The sequence below is a fragment of the Alligator sinensis genome, unplaced genomic scaffold (assembly GCF_000455745.1).
Source record: "Alligator sinensis unplaced genomic scaffold, ASM45574v1 scaffold1274_1, whole genome shotgun sequence".
NCBI lineage: Eukaryota > Metazoa > Chordata > Crocodylia > Alligatoridae > Alligator > Alligator sinensis.
In genome coordinates this window covers 348,887-374,842 of record NW_005842570.1, presented here as the reverse complement: position 1 = coordinate 374,842, position 25,956 = coordinate 348,887, and the positions used below count along the sequence as shown (strand labels likewise).

Sequence of the window (25,956 nt, the reverse complement as noted above, 5' to 3'; positions counted from 1 at the left end):
GTAGGGAAAAGTTTTATTAAACTCTTAATTTTTGATGTGTCATATTGAACAACAATCAATATTCTAAGGGCAGGGTGCTCTTATTGACATCACCAAGGATGCTTTTGAGACAGAAACAGACATTTAAAGAAAAACAAACTGTCTTAACTTACGCTCTGTTAGAAATGTGAGGAGAAAAATAATCAATGCGTGTCAGACAGCAAAAGACAAAACCAGAAAGGAAGATAAATGTTTTTTCAAGCTTCTAAAGGGGCATTGCGAAACTATTTCCAATAATGACTGGCAGGAAGATAACCCTGTGTAGAAGAATTGATTCGTTCAGCCCTGATTTAGGTCTTCTATAAACGCTTTCAAGTAATCCTTTGATAAATGAGGAAGCCTTATACTTCAAAGGATAGGTCTGATTCCAGATAATTTGGATCTAAATTGAAGTTCTCCAAAGTTCAGAGGAGTTTGGACCCATGATTTTAGTTTAGACCATATGTCTGTAAATGTCTTTAAGACTGAAATAGGGAGGAGAGAGAAGATGGTAATTATTGACACTTGAATTTTGGGCTGGGGACTATGGAGTTTTCTCTGCCTTCTGTGAAATGTGGGAGCAAAAGAAACATCCAGGCAGACTTAAAACTAAAATAGGTTTCTCTCCACAGAATAAACCTATCTCTGAATTATCTCTGAATCTAAAATACCTCATCACCTACAGGTAAACGACTGAAAAATATCAAGGGTAATAACTCACTCTTCTTGAACACCCTGCAAATAACACAACAAATTTTAAAGAAATTTTAGGGGGCAAATTTTAGATAAGAAACATCTTAATATTGGGAATGCTGGTTAAATTCCAATAGAAATGACAATTCTTCACTCCAATATAGATGACCACAGGTATCTTCAGCACCTGCATCATGTGACTCAGTTCAGACCAGGTCTAATACACAGTGTTCATGATGCTGGCTGCAGCTGGTTTAGCCAATGTTACTAAAATTGGCTGAGGTGAGAGGAGTTAGCAAGTGCAGATAATCTCTAAAATTTCATTGGTGTAAGCAGTGCAGTATATTGTTACACTGAAGTCACTCATGAACTGCAAGTTGCTGGCATTGATATGCCCAATAGAGACACGTTATCTAAGGCAGAGGAAAATTCTCTCTCTTCTGGCCAGAGCAATTTTGCCCCAGTTTTATCCACTCAAGAAGCAGCTGCAAAGTTCATTTTCCCAGCTTGTTGATTTGACCATGTCAACTGATCAATTCTTGATAATCCCTACTATTGGCTCTTCCTCCTCCATCACTTTACGCACAAATTACTTAGCTTTCTTTTTGACCAACCTTCATAGCTTATTCTTCACTCCGCCTATCATCTATCTAATGCTCTTAAGATGTTGCCTACCTTCACTTTTGCCATCAATATTTACTTTTCTCACCCACTTGCTACACTGTCAAACAGCATCTATACACTTTTTTCATTCAACCACTCACTCAGAAGAGCACCCCCTACCCAAGCCACCTTGAAAGACACCTCATCATTGTCCTTCACAAACACCTTGACACTGGCTAGGCAGATGAGATTACCGTTTATTGTACTGACTAGTAGGGCTGTGCGAAATTTCTCCGGCCATTTTGTTTCGACACAGTTTCAACTCATTTCGAGGTTGAAACAGCAAAATCAAAGTGAAACAAAGGCCATCAAAATAGCCTCAAAACAAAATGAGGCTAGTTGAAATGTTTCGAAAGTCAAAGCGTTTTGACCATAGCACTGGGGGACAGGAAGTCAGTCCAGCTGGGCTGACTTCCCATCCCTGGCGCAAGATCCAGCAGGAGTCAGCCCAGCTGGTGTGATCTAGCGTGGGGGACGGGGAGTCAACGCAGCCGGCGTGATCTAGCACTGGGGATGGCGATTCAGCCCAGCTGGGCTGACTTCCAGTCCCCAGTGAAACATCAAAACAGCGTCAAAACAGCCTTTCTGTTTCGACAGAACGGAACAGCTGTTTGGAATCAAAATGAAATTCGATACGAAACACTGTCCATCAAACCATTGAAACTCAAGGCGAAACGGAACAGTGTCGTTTTGTACAGCCCTACTGACTAGTACCAATTTTATACTCCTTCTGTAGCATCCTCTTGTCCCATGTCAATGTCAATCTGTATGTGACCAGTGACTAGGACAGAGGTCTATGACTGGGACCTTTCAGCCCTGCCACAATATGCAATATCCAATTTGAAATTCACTAGACAACAGCTTTGTACATAAAAGAGAGGGGGAAAAAACCGTTCAGTTTCAAATTACAGAAGAAATTCTATAAAACAGAAGGGATTTATTTTGTTTTTTTGGCACAAGTCCCTTTTTTTAAATGGCAGGTGTTGGAAAGGATTAATATTTGCTTTAAATATATAGGTAATGTAGAGAAATATTGATATGATACAGGCAAACTGCTCCAGGTTACTCTGAAAGCCTTCTCTGTTAATTATATTGTCATAAACTTGATTAGATGTAATAAAATGTATTGGACAGTTATAGGAAGGTTCTGTAATATATCAGCTTTTATTCACAAACCACTGCATGACACCATAAGTTTGATGAAATGTAAAAGAACAAGCAATCTTGCTTTATAAGATGATGTTTCCAAACACCCCTTAGTATATCTGGCACTAATTAGCAATCTAAGAAAAGGCAGCAATGAGAGACTGTGCCTGGACAGTGAGTCAGCTTGATATGGATGCAGTAGATTGGGAGGGAGATCTGCTGCAGCACAGGGCAGGAATCTTATACCATTGCTGCTGGCTGTATGTGTTCATTGAATAAATACCAGATATCATTGTCACAGCTGAAAGTGCAGCATTATCCATAAGCTTACTGCAAAACAATCAGAAAAAAAATAGTGGTTCTTGAAGTACAAAAGGCCCCACCAACCTTCTCTGTAGACTGCAAGAACATCAAGCGCCCTCACCAGTTTCAGCATGCTGGATACCTCCTGGGAGAAGGATGCTATTACACCAACAAATACCCTGCATTAAAAGACTGTTGAAATTGCTGTGCTTGACTTTAACAGTCAAGCACAGAAAAGCCAGGAAATGTTGAAATGAAAGCTGCCTGTAGAAACATAACTCACCATAACTCTGCTGGACTTTTCCATCTTGACAATCTTTAATTACATGATTATAGATTGTTGTTCCCTAAGATCGCTGCCCCATTCACTGCACAGGATGAATGGGAAGCCATTCATTCTTTTTATCCTCATCATTCAATGAATGGCCTGAGGCCTCATTTACTGTGTATCTAAACCCTTTGCTGAATAGCTACTTGTCTCATGGGCTTTTCTACAATACTCATCACTTAAGTATCCAAATGCTTCACACACTGGAATGAATTCACCTTCGTGGCATACCCATGAGTGGAGGTTGTACTATTTCCATTTTACAGCTAATGAAGTGAAACACAGAGAGGATAAAGGCAAAATTGCCATCTGTCTTCCTATTCTGGGTGCCCATCTTGAGACTTTCATGGCCTGCTTTTTCTGAGTGTTTAGTATTTTTATTGAAGTTCAGCTCACATTGATTACCCTTGCACTGCATACTTGGAACACTCTGAAAAATCAGGCTGGGCATCCAGAAAAGAGAGCGCGCGCAACTAGTAGCCACCAAGAAATGTGTTTTAAGCGACTTGCCAAGCATCAAGCAAGAATTCTGTGGCAGAGGCTGATCTAGAGGCTTGCGTTCCAAGAGTGTTTTGCAGCTGCTTTAACCATGGTGCCCCACTTTCTTTTCCTGTAATCCCCAGCCTCATTCCTTCCACACCTCCAACCTCTGCAATAAATGAGGCAGAGGTCATACAAGCAACAGTCTCTATTACCACACAACCCACATTCATCCCTAGAGCAGGTTCTGACAAGAGGAAGTCCCTCTTACCAAATATAAACTCCCTGCTTCAAAGAGTAGAGTGGCTAGAATTTCTCACAGTTTTACAAATATTTCATAAACATGGGGAGAAAGAACATATTTTCCCAAACAACATCCTTGGAAATGACTGAACCATTTTAGATAAGACCATTAAAAAAAAATTTTTTTAAATCAGTCTGTGACAAGGAAATTTCCAGTTCAAACAGGTCACATTTGGCAAAATTACAAGCTACTGAAACAGGGTTTTATCATGTAAAACTACAAGTGCCACCATCAACACCACTTATAATGTGACATGTATCCATTTGGATCTTGTCTGATCTAGTGCCTGTTGTTATAATAGGGTTTTCCAGCACTTTCCAATATTTCCAATATTGGAACATCTGTCATACAGCACAGAAGAAACGCCATTAATCAGACTACAGCTGAGAGAAAAACACAGCAGAAGCCAGATAAGACAGTTAGAAAAGAGCAATATCAGAGAGAATAACCCCATACAGATGTTACCCCAGTTACCCCAGACCTGTGAATGAGACATTTTTCAAACATCATCTTCTCTTTGTATTTACTGAAATTATCTCTCTATCTATCTTGAGGGGGCTAAAAAAAGGAAGAATCCTTTCTTCTGTTATATGTTGCTTTGCTTTGACAGTCCAGTTATGAGGGGCTCTTCGTGCACATGATTTCTTTTGCCCCTTTTAAATCCCTAGCCAATTCTCCTGCTAGATGCTTGGTCTTCAATTCTTCTAAAACATGTTTGAAGGAATTAGTTAGCAGAGGTATTACATGCAACTGTAACCCTTCCACAACATCAAAGAGCCCTATAAGGTGCCCTTTATTTCTGGTGGATTAAAGAGTGCTTTCCCATTACAGGAATATTACCCTGGGATGGCCACAGTTTACAGGGCTCTCTAGGAAGTCATCATTTTCTTACCTTGGCAGGTGTGGTTGTCCTCCGACAGAACAAGTCCCCGTGGGCACTCGCACTGATAGGTGTCCTCCACTGCAATACAGGTGTGGCTGCAGCCTCCATTATTATTATGACATCCTTCAATTTCTAAGGAGAAAAAGAAAGATTAGCTGTACACCCTTGCTTTTGGGAGACAAGAAGAGAATTATGCAGGGTTTTCAATGACTTTTTGGAAACAGGAATCCTACTAAGTTTACAGTAGGGAGCAGTGGTGGCAGCCTGGTTCCCTCCCCAACCCTTTTACTATCTCTGGCATACTGTATAAGTACTTCTATGAGAGACTGGGACTATCCCACAAGCATCTCAATAGGGTGGTAACATTGAAACATATTATAACCCATCTGGTATCTGTTTCATGGAAAACTGCTTCTGCAAACACACCTAGGCCTGTGAGAAAAGTCTGAGATTGTAGGTGGAACTCAATCATGGTAATAAGAAAAACAAACCTTGCGCATAATTGGGCCTAACTGGTCTCTGGATGTCAGTTTCAGAAAAAACAAGGATTGAATAGGCATGGAAAATAAACTAAATTGTCCCAACAGCTGGAGCTGACATACTAGCAGGATGACGTTGCTAAGCCTCAGCTTATCATTCAAAAATGAGTTTCTAGTTCATTCATTCCTGGCTGCTGAGAAAGACTTGTAAATGTGACCATAGTGTATCCCACAGGGTCACATTTATAAGAAAAATAAACAGAAATTAAAGTCATTAAAAAAAAAATCTAAATGTTAAGTGAATCTTATGACTTTGTATTTACAATATCAAGGGGGTGTAAAGCTTTTCTTTGTTGGCTGGGGAGTTTCTTGTTTATTTTTTAACATGGGAAAAAGTATGTATTTTTCTCGAAGGTTGTTGTAAGAAATGGCTGAACTGTTTCAGTTGAAAGTTTGCAAAAACATTCAGCTTTAGGTCTATGTATGGCAAAGCAAAATTCAGTCTGAAAATCTAGAGTTTGTCAAAGTTATTCATAACTAGCATCAGGGTGTTATAACAGAAAATGTTTGACAACCTTAATAATAGGTGTCACTACCTGTATTATTTTAATAAAATAGCAACACTAATTTAATCTAGTTAAATCTGTTAAGAGTATTCTTTTTTTAAAAAAATATAGCTATAAAGGAGGCTTTTAAGTGAATCATATATTAGGATGGCTCACAAACCATAGGGCATACCAATAAAAATAAAACCTATAGAATGGATTGTATGTTGCTCAATACATTCACCAATAACTTTGTACCACACATGAAAACACCTGCCATTCAATGAGCTGATATTAAACAGTGATATAGCAAAGGCCTAAAGTTTAACCTCATCAATTTTAAGAGTACCAGAAACAAATAATCTTCCAGACAGAAAGATATTCTAGATCTTTCCAGAAAAGTGCAGTGCTCGTGAATAAGAATGACCAAAAAGCATGGTGAATGAGCAGCTCCGTGTTGGGTATGGAACCGACAGAAGTGCAGCCCATGGGATATAATATAGTCTCTACATCAAAGTCAGCATTAAAATACAAATTTCTACCTTGGGAGCCATCTGCATAGCAGTGCTTCCTCATGTAGTAGCTGCAAGTGCAGTCATCTAGAGAAGAAATCTATTTTCCAATGGATTGAAGAGGAGACTTGCACAAAGGTAAAATAACTGAGATTTTGGGGAAAGGAATCATAGAATACAGACTTCAGGTCACAAGAATTAAAAAGAACAGCCATCCTGGTTCAAATTCAGCTGAAGGTAAAATCTATAATGATAGGTATGTGGTTGGTAAGTTGAAAGGTTTCCATGCAAATTTGCACTAAGGAGAATACCAGCGATCATCACCTTGCAAATCTCAAAAGGGCTTTCACCCATTAAGGACATTCCTCCAGAAAGATAGATCATACTTTTGAAAGTGCCACCCAGATACCATGTGAAGAACTGCTGCAGTACAAAAAGAAAATCCTCACAAATCACACACCACATGACATACCATCCTTTCCTGGAACCTATATGGAAAATCCTCAAACAATTCCAACCCATACTAGAAGAAGACCCCGTTTTCAAAGAGATCTTTCCAGAACCACCCATCCTAGCTTTTAAACAATCACCAAACCTTGCTAATCTCATCACCAGAAGCAAACTTCCTATGACCCAAAGTACACCGAATGGATCCAGACCATGCCGGGACAAAAAACGTAGAACTTGCCAACACATCTCTACCACTTCTACAATAACTACATCCCACAACCATCACCATTCCTGGATGTTATACCTGCACCTCCAGAAATGTTATGCATCTCATCCAGTGCACTAAATACCTTGATGGAAAATATGTAGGAGAAACCAAACAACAACTGTGTACCAGAATGCACACACACTGAAAATTTATCAAAGACAAAAATACCCAATTACCTGTGGGTGCACACTTCTCACAAGACAACCACTCTCTCAGTTCTGATCCTCAAAGGGCATTTATAAAACACCTTTCGTAGACGAGCCTATGAACTTCACTTCATAAATCTACTGGATACAAAAAATCATGGACTAAATATAGACATTGGATTTATGGCACATTATAACCTGTGAACAGAAGAACACAAAACACCAGCAGACTGTCTATGACTTAAGAAGGGTGATTGTGCCCAAAAGTTGCAAAAAAATTTTTTTTCAACTACTTAGTTGGTCTAATAAAAGACATCAGATCTACCCAAAGAACCTTGTCTGCATATGTCCTTAGGCCAACACAGCTACAACCAACAGTCCTTGCTGCAAGGCATTTTGTCTTCTCACCTGCAGAAAGAAGCACCCCCCCCATGCTGTAATTCAGGGGGTAGGCTTGCATGCCATCTTAAGTGCATGTCTTGGAATTTGGCAGAGCTGGATTCAGCTCCTCCCTGCAGGTAGAGCAGCCAGAGTTACTCACTCCAAATATGGAGGAGCTGCTGCTTCTCTCAGACACAATGCAGGACAGAGCTGCTTCCTCTTCTTCCTCTATCCCAAACCCTTTAAAGGCTTGTCAGGAAGGACAGGCTTGAGCAGTGTGGGCAAAATATGGCCCAGGGGTGGGATCCAGTCCGCAGTACATTCCTTGGTCCTGCCTAGCCAAGGCACCACCCAGCTGTGTTGCGTCCTGCTGCCCCTGGGCATGCAGCAGGGTTGGGGTGGCTCCACAGCTGGATTGCCTTTCTAGCCTGGGTAGTGGCAGGTCCTTCTAGCTGCCACCGCCACTGCCTCTGGGCTTGCAGCAGTGGTGGGTACCAGCATGTGCAGCCTTGACCCCGCATGCCCCATGCCTGCTCCAGGCTCGCCTGTCCAGGCTGAGCAGTGGCATTGCGAGACAAACTGCTGCTCAGTGCAGGGCAAAAGCAGCCCCTCCCCCTTGCCACCACCAGCGCTTCCTGTTGCAGCCACCTGGAGCTCATGTGGGGTGCCCTGTGTCTCCGTTGCATCACCGCCGCCTCTGGGCTGCCCCATGGGGCAGCAGTGGCAGTGCAGAGTAGATGCAGGGCAGCCTTGTGTGGGCTTTGGGTCACTGCACTAGGAAGCACCAGTAGCTGAAGGGGGAGGGGCCACTTTTACCCTGCGCTGAGCAGCAGTTTCTCTCCCGCACCACTGCTGCTGAGCCTGGGCCAGCACCCCCTCTGGCCTCGCCTGTCTGGGCTGAGTAGCAGCAGCGGTGGTACCAGGAAGAAACTGTTGCTCAACACAGGGGTAGGCGGCCTGTCCTCCTTGCCACTGCTGGGCAGTTTTTGGTGCAGCCACCTGGGGCCCACCACACCGGGCTGCCCCGTGGCTCTGTCACCACCACTTCCGGGATGCCCTGCGTGGCAGTGGTGACAATGCGGAGCAGCCACAGGATAGCCTAGAGGCGGTGGTGATGGAGCTGCAGGGCAGCCTGTTGTGGTGTGGGCTCTGGGCAGCTGCACCAAAAACCGCCCAGCAGTGGCAAAGTGAACAGGCCACTTTTCCCCATGCCGAGCAACAGTTTCTGGCCAGCTGTTGCTGCCACTGCTCAGCCTGGACAAGTGACCCTGGAGCCAGCGTGGAGAGCGTGGGGTCAGGGCTGCATGCATTGGTCCCCACCACTACTGCAGGGCTGGAGGCAGCAGTGGCAGCAGCCGGAAGGAGCTGCCACAACCCCATTGCATGCCTGGGGTGGCAGGATGCACCACAGTCAGGTGGTGTGGAGCGGGTGCAGGCCAAGCTGTTGGCAGCAGTGGGGAGGTGCAGCAGGGCGTGTGGGCTATGGGTTGTTGCAGGGTGGAGGCAGGGGTGGTAGCTGACCAGCTCAGGGGGGCTTGTTCGGGAGCTCTCATAAACACCCCATATACCCTCAAACCTTCCCCTGCAAACCCCACAACCACACCCTCCCCCACACACAATCACACACCCCACAAACATCACACACCCCCACACCCACACTGACACGCCTCTGGGGGGGGAGCCCTGCTCACCGCTACATGCACACACCACACACACACTCAGCCACCCCACCCTCCACACACCCACAGTCCCCCCACAAGCCCCATACCCACCCACCCATACCCCCCACGCCTCTCCATACCCTCCCACATATACAAGAGTAAGACTTTGGTTTGAGCTATTATGCAATCACTTCTATATATACAGCACAAACACACACACAAACATTTTTCATGACAATTTTTTTTAAATAAAATTAAAATATATTATTATGGATGTTTGATTTTTAGTATATAATTTGTTTTTTCCCTATTCCAAGATGGCAAACCCCCTTCCCAAAAGGAGTACTTCCAGGGGCAAACGGAGGGACTTCCAGTCCCAAGATGGCAACCAGGGGCGGGGCCACCCTTGCAGCCCTCAACAGCTCAGCAAAACTCGTTAAGCGACCCTCCAGCCAAAATAATTGCCCATCCCTGGGCTTGAGCATGCCCCATCCACCTTAATCTATTGACAAGTTCCAAAGTTGGAAGTCTGCCCATCTGCCTGCTCCACACTTGTCCCCAGCAGACTCTCAGACACACCAGGGAACTTCTAGCTTTCAAGCATATTGGTAGACCCATTTGCCAACATGTGCTCAGGGCCAGAAGCCCTATAGGTCTTCTGCTGCCGCCACCTCCCCATGACCTCACCCAGCAGGAGGAAGACCGGCAGGCAGAGAGCAGAGCAGGTTAGAAAAGAGCAAAGTACAGTCCTCAAGGAATCAGCAGACTAGGAGGTAGCAATTGGCCTCTACAGAGTTCTCTGGTGAGAAGATCTAGGGCAGCCAATTAAAAGTGGGGAGAGTCTGTAAGTGTGGGATGGAGACTGCTGATTAAGTCATGGGTGGATCTCTGTGGGTGATGGAGAGACAAATTTAGGGCCCCTATACCATCAGCTTTTAAGACCCCTGTACCATCAAGGCCCTGTACCATCAGCTGTCTGGACTGAAGCCTTGCCCTAATTTACGCATCAATAGCCAGCTGTTTGGGTAGCTATTAAAGTATAACCTTTAAGGTCAGTAGGCAAAGCCACAGTTAATGTATTTTCTTGAACCTAACCTGCACCTTTCCCCCCAACCAGCTGATGGGAATTGGGGTGCATATTATATATGCAAAATGCAGCTCCCCACAGGTCTGGAAATTTGGTGGTGGAGGAGCAGTGGTAGCTTTTGGAGCAATGGCAATTAATGCTGCCACCACTCCCCCACCATCAAATTTCCAGACCTGTGGTGAGCTCTGTTGGCAGGATGACACAATCCTGCATGATGGATCAGATCAATACATAGGGCAATCTGTAGCTGGATCTGGCACCTTAGGTTGGACCCAGCATGTAGCCCTAGATCCAGATGCCAGATTGGACCACTACACAGGATTAGTCCATGGCCAGATTGGACCTATGCGTGCACCTGCAGAAGGGGAGGGTTTTCAGGGCTGCTGCTTGGAGAAGAACTGCAGAATTCCCATGCCCCCACAGCCAAAGTAAAGACCACAAACAGAGCAACCTGCAGCTGAACACTTAAGTAAGGTAAGAGTTTCTGTCTCAGTCTGTTTGCATAACCATGGAAGAGGAGTACTGGGAGACAAGCGGGCTGATTTCAGAAGTGGCTGCTCATTGTGCTGTTGCGCATAGCCAGATGCCATTAGGAAAGTTTCAGAGGAAGCCCTCCTCCCCCTTTCCACTAACTGTTACTACTCAGTTATTTACCTAAGGTAAAACCTTTTTTTTCATGTTACTTTTAAAAAACATGGTACATAATATATTCAGGGGTGAGTTATATGTGCTTCACAGGCTTGTCAGCAACAGGCTTGGCACTAGTAGATGGCTATAATCTGGTGATTCCTCATTCCTCTAATCATACAGGAGGCATAATTTTTTTTTGATGATTTATTCATATTTATGCCCATTTAAAATATGGATTGTTGCCTGATGTTGACAGGTGACAGGTGATTGCAACTGAAGGAGATGTCCCTAGATGTATACTTATACTCTATATTATTTATATTACTTACTATAATGAGTGCCTGGCCCAATAATTAAGCTTCAAATCCTGAACATAAATCAACCTAAAATCTAGCTGCCAAAGTAACTTAAGCAGAGACATACCAAACAACTCCGAAACTAACTCTGGTTCAGACCACTCGGATGTTCCCAATATTCCCAGACTTGCATTCCACACCCATCTCAAAAAGTAGTCCCATCCCAGGCTATCACCGCAGTCTTACGTTTGGCCCATAATCTTACCTTGTTATAGGACCACCAACTACATCCAACGCTAATCCTATCTCCAGGGCAACCCACAAGCCCCAATTCTACTGCTGACCCTGAGTCACCATCCAAACCTCAACCCTAAGCTTGTTCTGTAGCCAAGAAGAAACTAAATGTTAACCTTAGTTTGGGGCCATTTCTGGCCTATCCCTAGTGTAGGTCAGAGGCTCCAACCTCAGCTCCCACCTCAGGCACCAACACTGACCAGGGCAACTAACAAAACTTCAGGCTAAACTCACAGTCCAACTTCAATTCTAGTTTGACCACTGGACTTCACCCCATCATCTTGTACCATATTTTATCCCAGCTTGTATATTAGTGGGTCCAAACCTTTATCCTTCTGCAAAGCTACAAATGAATTCTGACATACAGAATACAGAATTCTGTCTCTGCTTACAAGCCTGACCCATGTTTTGTCACATTACAGCAATGCAAGGTCAGATCAAACCCTGAAGCACGACCACGTTTGGTAATCTGTGCAATCATGAAAGTTGCACATGTTCTCATTTGGAAAGAGAGGCTTGTTGATTCTACCTTCCTCAAAAATACCCCACAGTCCTACGTACACGCCCCTTAAAACTGCCTTGCACTTGGGTCATTCTTACATGGATACATATTCTGAACCACATACATGTATTTTTTAGTAATACTCCTTTCCTTTTCCCCTCACAGGATAACACTCATTCATATCTGCTAATAACTAGTAACACACCAGCATGTGTACACACGTGCGCGCGCGCATGCGCGCACATGCGCACACACACTGTGGTTGAAAACAATAATGTAACTTCTTCATAACACCCTTATGGAAGGGTTTCAATAATAAAAATTACTAATAGATATTATAGTAACGAGTAAATTCCACACTAGCTGCTAGATGCTAAGAAAAACAGTATTGTAAAGCTGTTACCTGTGCTAGAAACAATCTCATGGATGCAATTTTATGGAAGTACAGTATAACTGCAGAATACACTATTTAAAGTTAAAATGCCATGTTGGGGTCTTCATTCCCCTGCCTTCTAACTCACCTTCACATGTTTTGCCATCATTTCCCAGCACGCGCCCAATTCCACACTCACAGCGGTAAGAATTTTTTAGGTTCACACAAAACTCACTGCAGCCTCCGTTGTCTTGTTCACATTCATTCTCGTCTGCAAGAAACAAACACTGTAATAATATACGTCGTGCAATTTCTAGTGCCTGCTGCACAGGAGTTCTAGGAAGACACTGGACTTCATTTTCTTGCCTCGCCTCACTTGAGCTGGTCAGGGCAACAGGGGTCAATAACCTGTCACACACTAGAGCTGCTAGCATCATTAGCCTTCCAGATATACCTAGGAGCAAAAGAAGCTAGAATTGGACTTTTGGCTCTACTTGTTCAGACTTCTTATTGTGCTGCAAAGGTTCGATGTCACAAGGAAAAAGCATTACCTTACACAATCAGTTCAGTTGTAGTCCCCTAGAGAGAGTGTTGGTACAACACAAACTGACTAAGCATCTGCACTGACATTTGGTGCTGTCTGGAATGAACTTTGGGTAAAACTCCAGGTCCATCTTGAAACTGAAATGAAATTTCAAGATTTTCTTATTCAAATTAATTTACAAATAAACACAGCTTGTGTTATAGTTCTGATCTGACTGTGTTAAATTCCAGATGACTTCCCCACAGAATCTATGCAGAATTTTTTTTAAGATGGGAAGGAAAAGGAGGAGGCACCTTTGAATTCCTTTACAGAGCCCTGAGAAGGCTGTCATTTCTTTTCCTTTTTGTGCTGAAGAGCTTTTCATTCATAGGGATTTAATCTGTGTCTGCATATAATGAATACATCAAAAGGGAGAAAAATAATTACTGGCAGTGAGTCATAAGACTGATGATTTTTCTAAGTCAAGGCAAGATGAGGAGGTTATCAGTCAGTTAGCCTTGGATTTCTTCTAAACAGCTTGCTAGTTATTTTTTACCAGCTGACAGAAGCTAAAAATAAGGAAAACACACTTTTAAACACAGTAAAGAGAGATGAGCCTTTTAAGGCAATCCTCCACTAACTCCACACCACCAGATCTGAGCTGGTGGCATGTTCTTCTACAAGTGACATGAGCCTGATGTTCTCAGCTTCAGGAGTGATCTGCAATCATACTTATATTTAGGCATATTTAGGAGGGGGATTCAGGAGCCACAGTAATTGTCCCTCAACAGACCCTGTTACTTGCAGTTACTCCTCTAGTTCTGGTAACCCATAGCAGAGACTCTTGCCTAGAGTCAAATTCCATGGAAGTCTTATAAGAAACAGATATTCCTTAACAGATTAAATTGGGAGAGCACTGAACTAACCTCAATGGTGACTCAATCCAAGATTGAGCCTAGGTCTCAAGAGATAAAACCCAAGAGTGTATTGGTTCATCACCAGGGCAGCCTGACCTCAGCAGGATGACAAAATCCTGACTTTAACTCATACTTTTGTCTGTGAATGAACATATAGATAGGTAAAAGAAGAATTTGAAGACGAGTGTTTGGAACTGGGATTCCTAAGGTAGGCTAAATGCTTAATGAACTGAATGAAAAAGTCATCTGAGTTCAATGGTAGATAGGATTCCTTGGTGCTGCCATATAGAACTGCTGTAGCATTCCCAGCCCACAACTGACTGGAGAAGGGAGAATATCCTCAATGAGAACAAAAAGACATGGGTAACATTCACATTTTTGAGGCCAGCCTGATTGTGTTAAAAATAAATCTGAACTTAAATTAACCTGGATCAGAGGAAATCCATTAGAAAGATGAGTGAGCCATATGGTTTTAGAAACCGAAGGCAGGAAACTAGAAATGTAATTGCCAAGAGGTGTTGCAACATCTGGTTATCAGGCTGGGAAACAGTGGTGTTGAAATCCTATCCAACCCTGATCACTGGAGAGTAAAGGAAGCTTCAAAATGCTTAGGCAAAGCTGAGAAACCAGTGCCCCAATATTCTTATGTGAAATGCATCAGTGGCCTCAATAGGCCCCATCCTGCAAACCCTCTGCACACTGAATTCTCTCTCTTTCAATTTGAGTTATGAACAACAAGATGACTTACAAGATTAATTGAAAATAATTATTGCACCCAATCAAACAAACAGCTGGGAGTAAAGGCAGAATAGGCAGTCCTGCAGCTTCTACAGCTCCATGGCAAAAAGTTATTGTGGAATCAAATTTTGTATGTGTGCCAAATATTTTTTCCCCCTTTCTTCCCCCTTTATGGTTTAAACAACTGCTCCTGACACTGTTCACACTGGCCAAGTTCTGAGGGGTAATGTGTTGCTGTTCCACAGACAAACTTCAGGTCTGTCTCCAGCTGCAAAGTTCAGGTCAGAAGAAAACATTTGATCAATCTTTTATCACCAGGTACTTTGTAATGGTTTAAGTTTTAATTTGTAAAAGCTTCCCATCACATTTTTGAAATATTTATTGTGTCTACAGACTAGGAACCTATACATATTTGGTGGACTAGCATTAGTAAGAAACTCATCCACCTCTCAGTTTTCACATCCAACATTATACCTTAGAACCATAGAATCACAGAAAATGAGGATTGGAAGGGACCTCAGGGGGTCATCTAGTCCAACCCCCTGCTCAAAGCAGGACCATCCCCAACTAGGTCATTCCAGTCAGGCCTTTGTCGAGCTGGTCTTAAAAACCTCCAAGGATGGAGATGCCACCAGCCCTCTAGGTAACTCATTTGTTCCGTCATCTGCCACCACTGAGAAGTTTTGCTCCATCTCTTTGGAACCCCCCTTCAAGTAGTTGAAGACTGCTATCAAATTCCCCCTCAGTCTTCTCTTCTGTAGACTAAATGAGTCCAGACTCAAGGCTCAACTTGGAAATTACCAGCTTTTACTTTTCACTTGTTCTTTGACCACAGAAAAATACTAGAACAATTAACTCCTCTGTTGCAAAGAAGTCAGAAATACCACAACAGATGCTGACATTGTGTGCCACCCTGCAGCACCCTTGAAAGGATCTCAAAGTATCGCACAGTGCCACGGCATCCTGGTTGAGAATCACTGTTCTAACACCCCTGGCACATTACAATTTTGTGTGATTGAGTGTTAATTGTGCTATAAACATTAAAAGTGCTACACATTCAGCCAATTTATGATGCTGCAAAGTGGCAAGCCAGCCAAAAAGATACTCCATAAAATATTTTGAATGCCTTTGTGGCTCATTTGTATGGCACCATAAATTGAATATGGAGCACTGCCAGACCTGGGGGACTGTCAGAGGGCTGAGACTGACAATCAGCTGATTGTCAGCCTGCCTCAGACAGCCCCAGGTCTCATACTGACCCTGAGGCTAACAATCAGCTGATTGATGGCCCTGACTCAAGACAGCATTAGGTCTAGAATAGATCAGGCCTGGGGGAAACCCTGGGTTCAGGATAGAGCTGCTACCTGCCTGATCTCCAGGATCAGACTGGGGGCATCTCCACAATGGCATGATCGGGATTGGATGAATTTTATGCCTCATCCCAAACATTGTGCCTCCTGCCATGCACATCTGGTGTGGCAGGTAGCAGGACATTTGGGATGGGGTATAAAATCGGTCCACTCTCAACTGCAAGGGGCCGTGAGTATATTTGCAGAGTTAAGCCTAAAAATACAACAGTGGCTTTTGAAAAGACTGAGTCCCAAGTCCTGGATAGGGCCCTGCAAGGACAATAAGACTATCGTATCATAAATCTCAGCATGTAGCACTATGCCAGTGAATGTGACCTGGCTTGAAAGAATAAGGAATTCAGTAGAGCAGTGGAGGAAGTCTCTAACGACAATCAGTGAGCCAGTGTCCGAATACAAATGAGGCTTCACAGAGGCCTTCTAAAGAGACACTGTCACCATCAGCAAAGTTGTTGCCCTCCGAGTGGCTCTTTAAATCAGCTGCTGGACCAAAGAGAAAACAAATTCAGCCTCAGGAACAACTATGGTTCCAGGGTCACCAGGATAATGATCCTAAAATTGCTTATTCAGTATCAGAACAGCTTAACAAAACCTGAGGGGGGCCATTGGTGACTAGCAATAAATCTGAGACTTGTTACAAGCAGCAGGAGGTAAACTTTACTCCATTGTTGTGTCTTTTATTCTTAAGTAATTGAGAGGCAAATTATGAAATGAACAGAATGCAAACATCAGTACTTTGTTCTGCTTGTTGACCCTAGCTAGTGTCCAGCCATATTCCTTAACTTCTGTCCTTACCAAGACAGGTCTGTCCATCAGGTCCTAGTGTTGTCCCCAAAGAACACATGCAGTCTCCAGTGTCCAGGCACGAGCCCTGGCAATCCACCACATCACAGATGTCATAGAAATCTACAGAATGACAAATGCACTATTAAAAGAAAATAGCAAGTATTGACACGCCCACTACTACTACTAGTGCCATGAGTTATGTGTACTGTTAGGTGCACAAGGTATAGGTTGAGTGTACATTAGAAAGACTGAACTGATTTAACTTGCTCAAAATGGATCAGTTCAAGTGGTACCATCCCTACTGAAGATCCATTTCTATGGTTTAAAACTAATTTCCATTAGATTAGCTAAATTTATTGTTGCAAACGTTGCTTAGGTGATTTACCAAAGCAAACTAAACTGACTTAAGCAAGGGTTAAATCCGTTTTAAATGTAGTTAAATTAATTTTTGCACCACTTCAATTAAATCAATTAATTGATTTAGTTAAACCTGCTGAAACTTTACTAATAGACAAGCCCCTAGTCTGTGCTGCTTCATCTCTTAAATCTTTGGGCAAGCAGGGAAGAAATCAGTCATTTTCTCTTGCAAGGGTAATACAAATCTTCTTAGATCAACAACCCCATCATCAGTTGTTAATCACAAGAGAGAAGCTATTTCAGAAAGAGGGGAGTTCAGTGGTTACTTACGCCCACAATATGCATGGAAGCAGACGCTTGGCTTGATTAAACGGTAGACATAGTACCCGCCTGGACACGCCTTGACATCAACTGTATTATTCCAAAGGCAGCAGTTCCCACTGAAACTGGCACAGGCTTGCCTTTGGACAATGCCATCCGACTCCCTAGGATGGCTGCCATTTAGCCAGATGGGGGCGTGAGTACCACAGTAGTTCTCTGGGATGCAGAAGGTAGGCATGGCATCACCAGCCATGCCAGTGAAGCGATACCACTCCCCATCAATCTGACTATCACAGGTGGGCCGATCCCGGGAACCATTGATCTGGTGATCGGTGTTCCTCCATGGCTCATTCAGGCTGATGTAGGCAGAGCAAGGGTCCAGGGCTGAGACATGATAAAAGACAAGAGACAATGCCCACCAATTATCACACCACATTTCTGGCTGGCAACTACAGAAAGCAGAAAAATATTCTCAATATAAAAGATTATTCCTAATGGGCAGAGATCCAAGAGGAGACAGAATGATGTCAGCTAAACTATCATCCTGCTTACCAGAAGTATGAAATATTGAGGACAATATACTTAATTGCTTTAAAAACAAGCAACATGAATAAAGCAAGTAGACAGAAAGACTGACTTGTTGATTACCTTCTGAATAATAGGTCTGCAGCACAGCAGTGGAAAACTTTAACAGATTTGAGGTTTACCCTGTACATACATAAGCTTGCAGCAAGAACGGAGTGGGCTATGCAAACTGACCAGGAATCAGTTCCATGGCATTCATCCAACTGCCAGGCTCTGATTAAGGATCTGAGCATATTGAAGTTAGTGGTTAATTCTCCCATAGACTTCAGGGGGAGAAAGACATCAATTCTGCAGCTTTTATAATCATTCATACAAAGCCATTCAGTGATAGTCCAATTAAGTATTTATCAAGCACTAGTTTTCTATATGAATAATCCAGACATTACCACCAATAGTACGTTAAAATGTAAATGACAGATAGCCATGCAACAGTCATAAGAACCCAGCATGATGTAACCCACCCTCAAGCATCACCTCAAGCAGACACGAGGAAGAAGGTTGCTTGTATCTGGAGACACACAAGGACTTTCCCCATCTGCCCTAAGGGCCTTGTTCTATTTTCTCTAGCAACCTAACCCCAGCCCCTGATGTGCCTCGATATGTTTATTGTATTTTGTGTGACCACACGTTTCATCTCTTCTGCACCAACAATAGGCTCCCTGTCATTTTGTGTTGTCCTCTTTCCTTATATACGTTCTTAAAACCTAAGTAATAGGATACCTTGATCAGGATGCCCAGGAAGCCCATACACCAGGGGTGGGCAAAATGTGGCCTGGGGGCTGGATGCGGCCTACCAGGCCATTCTATCCAGCTCATGGGGCCCCTAAAAATGTAGAAAATGTATATTAATCTGCCCTGGACTGCCTGTCATGAGGCCCTCGATGGTTTGCCGAAACTCAAGTAAGTGGCCCTCTGTCCAAAATAATTGCACACCCCTGCCATATGCTATCTAGCTTGTGTCTATATTCCTTAAACATCTGCAAGTTCCTTTGACTTCAGTGGGAGGGGTGTATGTAACAAATACACTAAGAAAATGTCTTTATAAAGACACCTTTCTGAACAAATAATTTAAATGGAAAAACATTGCTGTAGTAAATGAAAATGCAAGAATAATATTCATTTTCATCCTTCCTGTCCTTAATCTTTATTTGGCAACTCTTGTTAAAAAAGACTGGAGTTTAGATTTTCACATATATTTAATACCCTATTAAGCACCACTAAACCATGACTGGCTATATCCTTGTTAAGCACAACTTATGCTAATATTGTCCTGACTAGGGAGAATACACTAGCAGGAGACTAATGATTATCCCAAATTAACTAGAACATACTGTATTTCTTTCTTTACTACATCCTTACAGTCTATAATTTCTGCTTGCTATTTATTCTTTAGCTCAAAAAATGGCATGATCCAGTTAATCTTTGACATGGAAACTATGACTGCTTTAAGAAACAGTTAGAAGTTTCTTTTATTTACCTGCATCCCCTGAGAATACCTGTTTCACTGAAATGCTACCTTACCCCTTCCTAAGCGTAACAAGAATCCTCAGGGAATCTCTCAGTAAACATCCTTACACCATCTGCAATCTCAGACAGTCGACAGTCTCATTTGGCCTTGAGTACAGCATAAAGGGCAGCAGCAGCTGCAGGAGACAGAGGGCTGCTAAGCTGTGAGTTGGAGCCATAGGAAAGCAGGCTTCGTTAGACAGAAAAGCTTTTAAAGCTTTTTTTGCAACTGCACTGAAATCATGTGCAGAGCAGCAGATTTCATATAAAACTTACTGATGCCAGGCATATTGCTTTGCCCAGCTAAGAGCTGCAGGGAGGAGATCTCACTAGGAATCCCTGGTGAGAGTCATATTGTGATTCCCTTTCTGCATCCCCTTACCTACCCATCTCCACCACCTGCTCCATCCACACAAACATCACTATTTTATACACATTCTCAAATAGGTCACTGTGCCTCCAAAATAGGGGCAGACTTGGATGTTATTTAAGGGATCCCAGCCCATCTTTTCTTACTAGAGGGAGAAACTAATTTCATGGAAGCACTTCAGAATAGATACTACTGAAGATACTACTTTCTTCACAGTTAACCCACACTTGTTTCTTGCATAGGTTTCTACAATATGATTTGCTTTGGGTTTAGGGAAGGTCACTGACTAAGAACCAAAGCTTTCTGTATTAGCAACAAAAATGCAGCAAAATGAGAAATGCCTTGTCAGCTTCCCAGCAGAGTAGCACTGAAGATCCCTACAACACGCTTAACATTTATACAGAGTCCTTCCTCAATGGGATCAGAAAATACTTGTTAGCTCGCTAACAGACACTAATTAATTTAAAGATGGGATTAAATGAATGGAAAATGCTGTGGTCTGTCCGGAAACAAAAGATGAGAAATGCCATATTAACAAGGCAGCACCACAGGGGTGGGGGGGGGAATGCCCATCATCCCCTGAGGCTGCAGAGAGTATCTGACAGGTGATGCTTATATAGTCCTTTGCCCTTACAAAGCTGCAGCCTGCTGTAGCCATCTGCAGACCAAGAGCTGCTGGACCCCTACCCCTGTCAAGCACAGGCAGCCTCCTCTCAAATGACACTGCCCTTAGCTAAGTGAATGGTTTAAGTGGGATTTTTTTTACCCTTTACGTTTCTTTTCCAAAATTCAAAAATATTTATTTTATGACAAAATAGATGTCCTGAGCTTGCAGTTGCAGATTTTTTCCCTAGACTTCCCTTTCCATTAAGTATTTAAAAATCCCACCATAGTCAACAGGACACTACAAAATTAGCTTTCATTTTGAACATTTAAGTTTGTCAGCTAAATGAAGTCATTAATTTGTGTGTACACTTCAACATCTACATTACCTTACACAGATCACATTCATGAGGCTGACATTCAGGAAGAAGCTTAATCCTACGTGAATCACGTAAGTGGCAGTCTTTGCTCTGAGATGAAGAAGTAATGAAACTGTAGGCCTGCAGTATGTCTCTTAACTGAGAGAACAGAGGGAAAAAAAACTAGCATGATACCTACCTGTTGTAGCCAGTGTTACCGAATACTAAATTCCCCCACTTCTTAACGATACAGAAACTTGGGATGTCCCCTCAGAGGAAGAGTACACTTTGACAGAAAACTCCCTCTGCAGGAAGGATGGTAAAAATCACCCTAACTATAATATGAATACTGATTTCTGTATACTATTCAATTATACAAATAGTGTATAAGGGCACCCAGCATAAACCTGGAAATATAGAGCATGCAGATGCTCCTTAAAGCAGTGCCAAGCTTTGGTTACTCACCCATTGAAGATATTGGCTGTAACTGGACATAAACAGAGAAGGAAAAAAACAGGTACTGGAGCATCTCACGCAGCCAAGTCAAAGATGCCACCTGAACAAAGAAGCCTTTGAACTGTCTGCAGCTGTTCTCTCGCTCTCCTCCTCTAACTACAGCTCTCTATGACTTTTAGTTTTCGACCCCCAGCTTTCTGAAGACTGGCTCTGCTAGCTGTACTGCAGGGTTTATCAGAGGAAGAGGCTAAAGGGATGCAGGGTACATCAGCCTTGACCTGCAGAAAGCAGTTCTGCCATTTACTGACAACAGGAATATTTTTACTGATCAATTCTGTTTTTAAATGCATCCCCCTATTGTTTTCTTGAGTGACTGCCCTACGGTGACACCCCTCATATCTTATCTGGAGAGGAATTCTAATGAGGGGACACCCGGACATCCCTTAGGGTTGGGAGAGAAGGGCAGATGTATGCTAACTTATCTCTGCTCCTTCCATAAGTCATATGACTCCAAGGTACTCATTATACTTTTTGCAGTGCCCGGTACTGAGTAGAGTCAACTAGTGCATAGGCAGCACCCTACTGAGACACAAGAGTGCTAGTCTCCAGCACCAGAAGCAGTTTCAGCCTCTTTACAGTGAGACTGCATTATATACCAATAGGCTTGGCCACTCAGCAGTTTTACTATCACATTTTAAACATCTGTGGGCCCTTTGTACCATTTGAAAAAACTGCTGTATAGCTCCCTTTCAGGGAATAAGTGCAATATACTAGGCCCTCTTCACCAAACAAAGCTCAGCTGGCCCTCAGCAGCTCCAGAATCAGCTAGCACAGGCTCTGCCCCAGCCTGTGGGACAGGTCTGCTCTAGTGCAGATTAATTCAGGAGCTGAAGTCCCTGAAGCTACAGATTCAAGGCTCATCTGGGTTGACTCAGCCCTTCCTCCTTCTGAAGTACATAATATAATCTTATATTAGAGGGAAAATGAAGTTTTTAATAAAAACAGGACTGAGCACCTGGCTGCTTTGCAGGTATAAAGATGCTATGATGTATCTGAAGAAAGAATCTATGTGGCTGAAAACTCCCTTGTCAGTGGTATGTTGCAGATTGTACACTTGGCTGCTCTAGCCCAGCAATAACTTTTTTCAATGGTGAATGGGTCCTGTGTTTAAGTTGTTTGCAAATATTTGAGGTCTATTTCCACAAAGATTGCTATATAAATGTTTGCTGTTGTCCCCACCAACAGAAAGGCACATTTTTACTGAATATTTTGATGGCACTTAAGAGTACTGCGTAAGCATAACAGAAGGCAAAGTCAAACTAAAATATGCCATGCCAGCACCAGGAAAAATAAGTCTTTATAGGTGATCATTTTCATTCCCAGAAGAACTAAAACTGAAGAGAGCAAGTCAAGGGAAGTTATGATTTGCCATTTTCTTTCAGAGGCTGATTCATACTTGAATTCAAGGGTAAATAAAACTGACACGTTTGAACTGAATTTCCCATTTATGTTAGGGGAGTGCATATTTCTGTCTAGTTTCACTGCTTGCTGCTCTTATTTCAGTAGGTAGTGTATTAGTCTTGACACTAGTAGTATTCCAATGGTTTTATGGGAAAGATCAATGTCCAACAACCTCTCACACATTTATGCAACTCTGAAGCCTAAAAGGTCACACAGACAAGGCTCCATCCCAGCCTCTCAAGGAGCTTGAAACTGCAGTTTCAAGCATTTAAAAGCAGATAAATTATCCTAAAACCATTATCCCTCTTATCTAATATGGGGATTCAATTTAAAGCTTTCAAGATGCAACATGAGTCGGCAGTGTGACGAAGCCATCAAAAAAGCCAATGGCACTTTATCGTGCATCAGCAGATGCATGACGAATAGGTCCAAGGAGGTGATACTTCCCTCTATCGGGCGCTGGTCAGACCGCAGTTGGAGTACTGCGTGCAATTCTGGGCGCCGCACTTCAAGAGGGATGCGGATAACCTGGAGAGGGTTCAGAGAAGGGCCACTCGTATGGTTAAGGGCCTACAGACCAAGCCCTACGAGGAGAGACTAGAGAAACTGGACCTTTTCAGCCTCCGCAAGAGAAGGTTGAGAGGCGACCTTGTGGCTGCCTATAAGTTCATCACGGGGGCACAGAAGGGAATTGGTGAGTATTTATTCACCAAGGTGCCCCCGGGGGTTACAAGAAATAATGGCCACAAGCTAGCAGAGAGCAGATTTAGATTGGACATTAGGAAGAACTTCTTCACAGTTCGAGTGGCCAGGGTCTGGAACGGGCTCCCAAGGGAGGTGGTGCTCTCCCCTACCCTGGGGGTCTTCAAGAGGAGGTTAGATGAGTATCTAGCTGGGGTCATCTAGACCAAGCACTCTTTTCTGCTTATGCAGGGGGTCGGACTCGATGATCTATTGAGGTCCCTTCCGACCCTAACATCTATGAATCTATGCTGCATTTGATCCAATGTGCTCTCAATGTTTTCAGTATGGAGGCCTGTTCTGGGAAAGCCACCACCATATGGAGTTTTTCCATTAGTACACTCATCTTTGGCATGCACCTCCCCTTCCTGCAGTCCAGCCACTGGTCTTAAAAAAAAATCAGAGGAACTAGAATGGTGCCCAACTGGGAGGATGCAGGTCTCTAGGCTTCCTTGGAACTACCGGTATATGTAGGTAGACTTCTAGAGTAGGGTAGGAGGGTGAAAATACAGAGCTCCTTATCTAGTGGGAGTGTAGTTTGCTTAGCATAACTTGTGAAGTCTGATCAAGAAACTTCCATAAGCTACCAACTGTTCAGAGTTCATCAGTGCTATTCCCTGTGTTGACTGAGTGCTGTTGAGCAATGAAGCATTTTGTGCCCAAGATGAGCCCATGTCAGCTAAGCACACTGGAAATGGCCGAGTTGTTTGATGTATGACCAGCTATAAAGCTCCAATTATACAATTCTGCAGATAGTTGCCAAAACTCAGGGATTTTGCAAAGCCACAAGCTGTTTGATTCACAAACCTCAAACCAGGAGATCACCCTTCCTGCATACTTAGATTGGAAAAAAAAATCATGCTGTTTATTTAAATGGGTATTTTTTCACTGCACCATTTGTGGTTGCCAAGACTGACTTTTAGAGACTCCGGCTAGAACTACCCCCCCCCCCCCCCCCCTTTCACAGAAGTTTGTAGGAAATATTGTAGAGATGCTTGTTTGAACTAATGAAATCCCCTTTTGCAAAAGGAATCCTGGCAAGCCTGACGAGAAGGAGGTGAGGGAAGAAGGGAAGAAGGGAGCAAAACAGTACTTCCTGCTGCTGAAAAGCAATTAAGAGTCTGACATGTGTGCAGATTCCCTGTCTGCAGTTAAGTTGAGGATGTATGTTCCAGATAAGCCCAGACAGGCTGCCACGACTGATTACGTGAATGTCAAGGACTTCTCATAGATAGCCTTTATTTCTGTAAACAAGCTGTCCCAGGACAGAGCACTCATGGTTGACCCAGACTGAATTCACTTACGCATTTTTACAGCCTTTGATTTGCCACTGTCACTAGAACTGAAAGCACCCAAAATGGGAAGAAAAAAGAATCCATTAAGCTTCTAGTGCAATATTAAAAGACAAGTCATAACAGAACAATGCATTTGGTTCCCAGTATAGGATAGTCAAGGAACTACTACCTTCCTGTAACAGGAAAAAATTGTATTTACTATTCAACTGATGACATTCATCCCTATATCTCATAGTACTTTACAAAGAGAAACAAGCATTAACAGCAGATGAAGGAATGATGACAAAACATGAACAACTTACCCAAGATCAAAAAGCAAGTCAGTAGTACAACTATTTCAGTGGCTTGTCCACTGGATCACAGTGCTAACTCAACGTGCTGACACCTGCCTTTCCAATACTTTAGACTTGGGAATCAAAATCTACCATCTTCTGGATATCAAATACTGTTCTAGGCTGGCATTCTGCTAAACATGTTCAAAAGGGATTTGATCCAGGGAGGTGATCCTTCATCTCTACGCGGCATTGGTCAGGCCACAGTTGTAGTATTGTGTCCAGTTTTGGGCGCCGCACTTCAAGAGGGATGTGGCTAGCATTGAGAGGGTCCAGAGGAGGGCCACTCGCATGGTCAAGGTGCATTGGGCAGGCCCTACGAAGAGAGGCTAAAGGGCCTGAACCTATTCAGCCTTCACAAGAGAAGGCTGAGAGGGGATCTGGTGGCCATTTACAAACTCACCGGGGGGACCATCAGGAATTGGGGGAGGTTCTGTTCCCCTGGGAACCACCTGGGGTTACTAGGAATAACAGCCACAAATTGTTAGGGAGAAGGTTCAGGCTGGACATCAGGAGACATTACTTTACAGTCAGGGCTGCCAGGCTCTGGAATGGGCTCCCAAGTGAGGTGGTGCTTTCTCCTACCTTGGTAGTCTTCAAGAGGAGGCTGGACAGATATTTGGCTGGGGAGATATGACCCCAGCACCTGTTCCTACCCGGGGCAGGGGGTGATGATCTGTTTCGGTCCCTTCCGACCCTAAGCACTATGAAGGGATTTTTAAAAAATAGAGTAATGTCAGTGTGAAATCAGGATTGATTAATAAGGCTATTAGTTTCTAAGGACTAATGAAAGTAGG

At 43.2% G+C, this 25,956-nt stretch overlaps 1 protein-coding gene across 1 annotated transcript in view; it reads right to left on the bottom strand.

Moving 5' to 3' along the window:
* The window catches only part of OIT3 (oncoprotein induced transcript 3), a 34,040-nt gene extending 12,637 nt beyond the window's left edge, over positions 1-21,403 (bottom strand). The window contains exons 1-5 of the mRNA XM_006032396.3: positions 21,340-21,403; positions 17,461-17,835; positions 16,783-16,893; positions 12,591-12,713; positions 4,828-4,950 (exon numbers count right to left, since the gene is read on the bottom strand). Coding sequence (XP_006032458.2) covers positions 4,828-4,950; positions 12,591-12,713; positions 16,783-16,893; positions 17,461-17,835; positions 21,340-21,403 — 796 coding nt within the window. The remainder of the gene's footprint in view (positions 1-4,827; positions 4,951-12,590; positions 12,714-16,782; positions 16,894-17,460; positions 17,836-21,339) is intronic.
* Between the last annotated feature and the right edge of the window lie 4,553 nt (positions 21,404-25,956).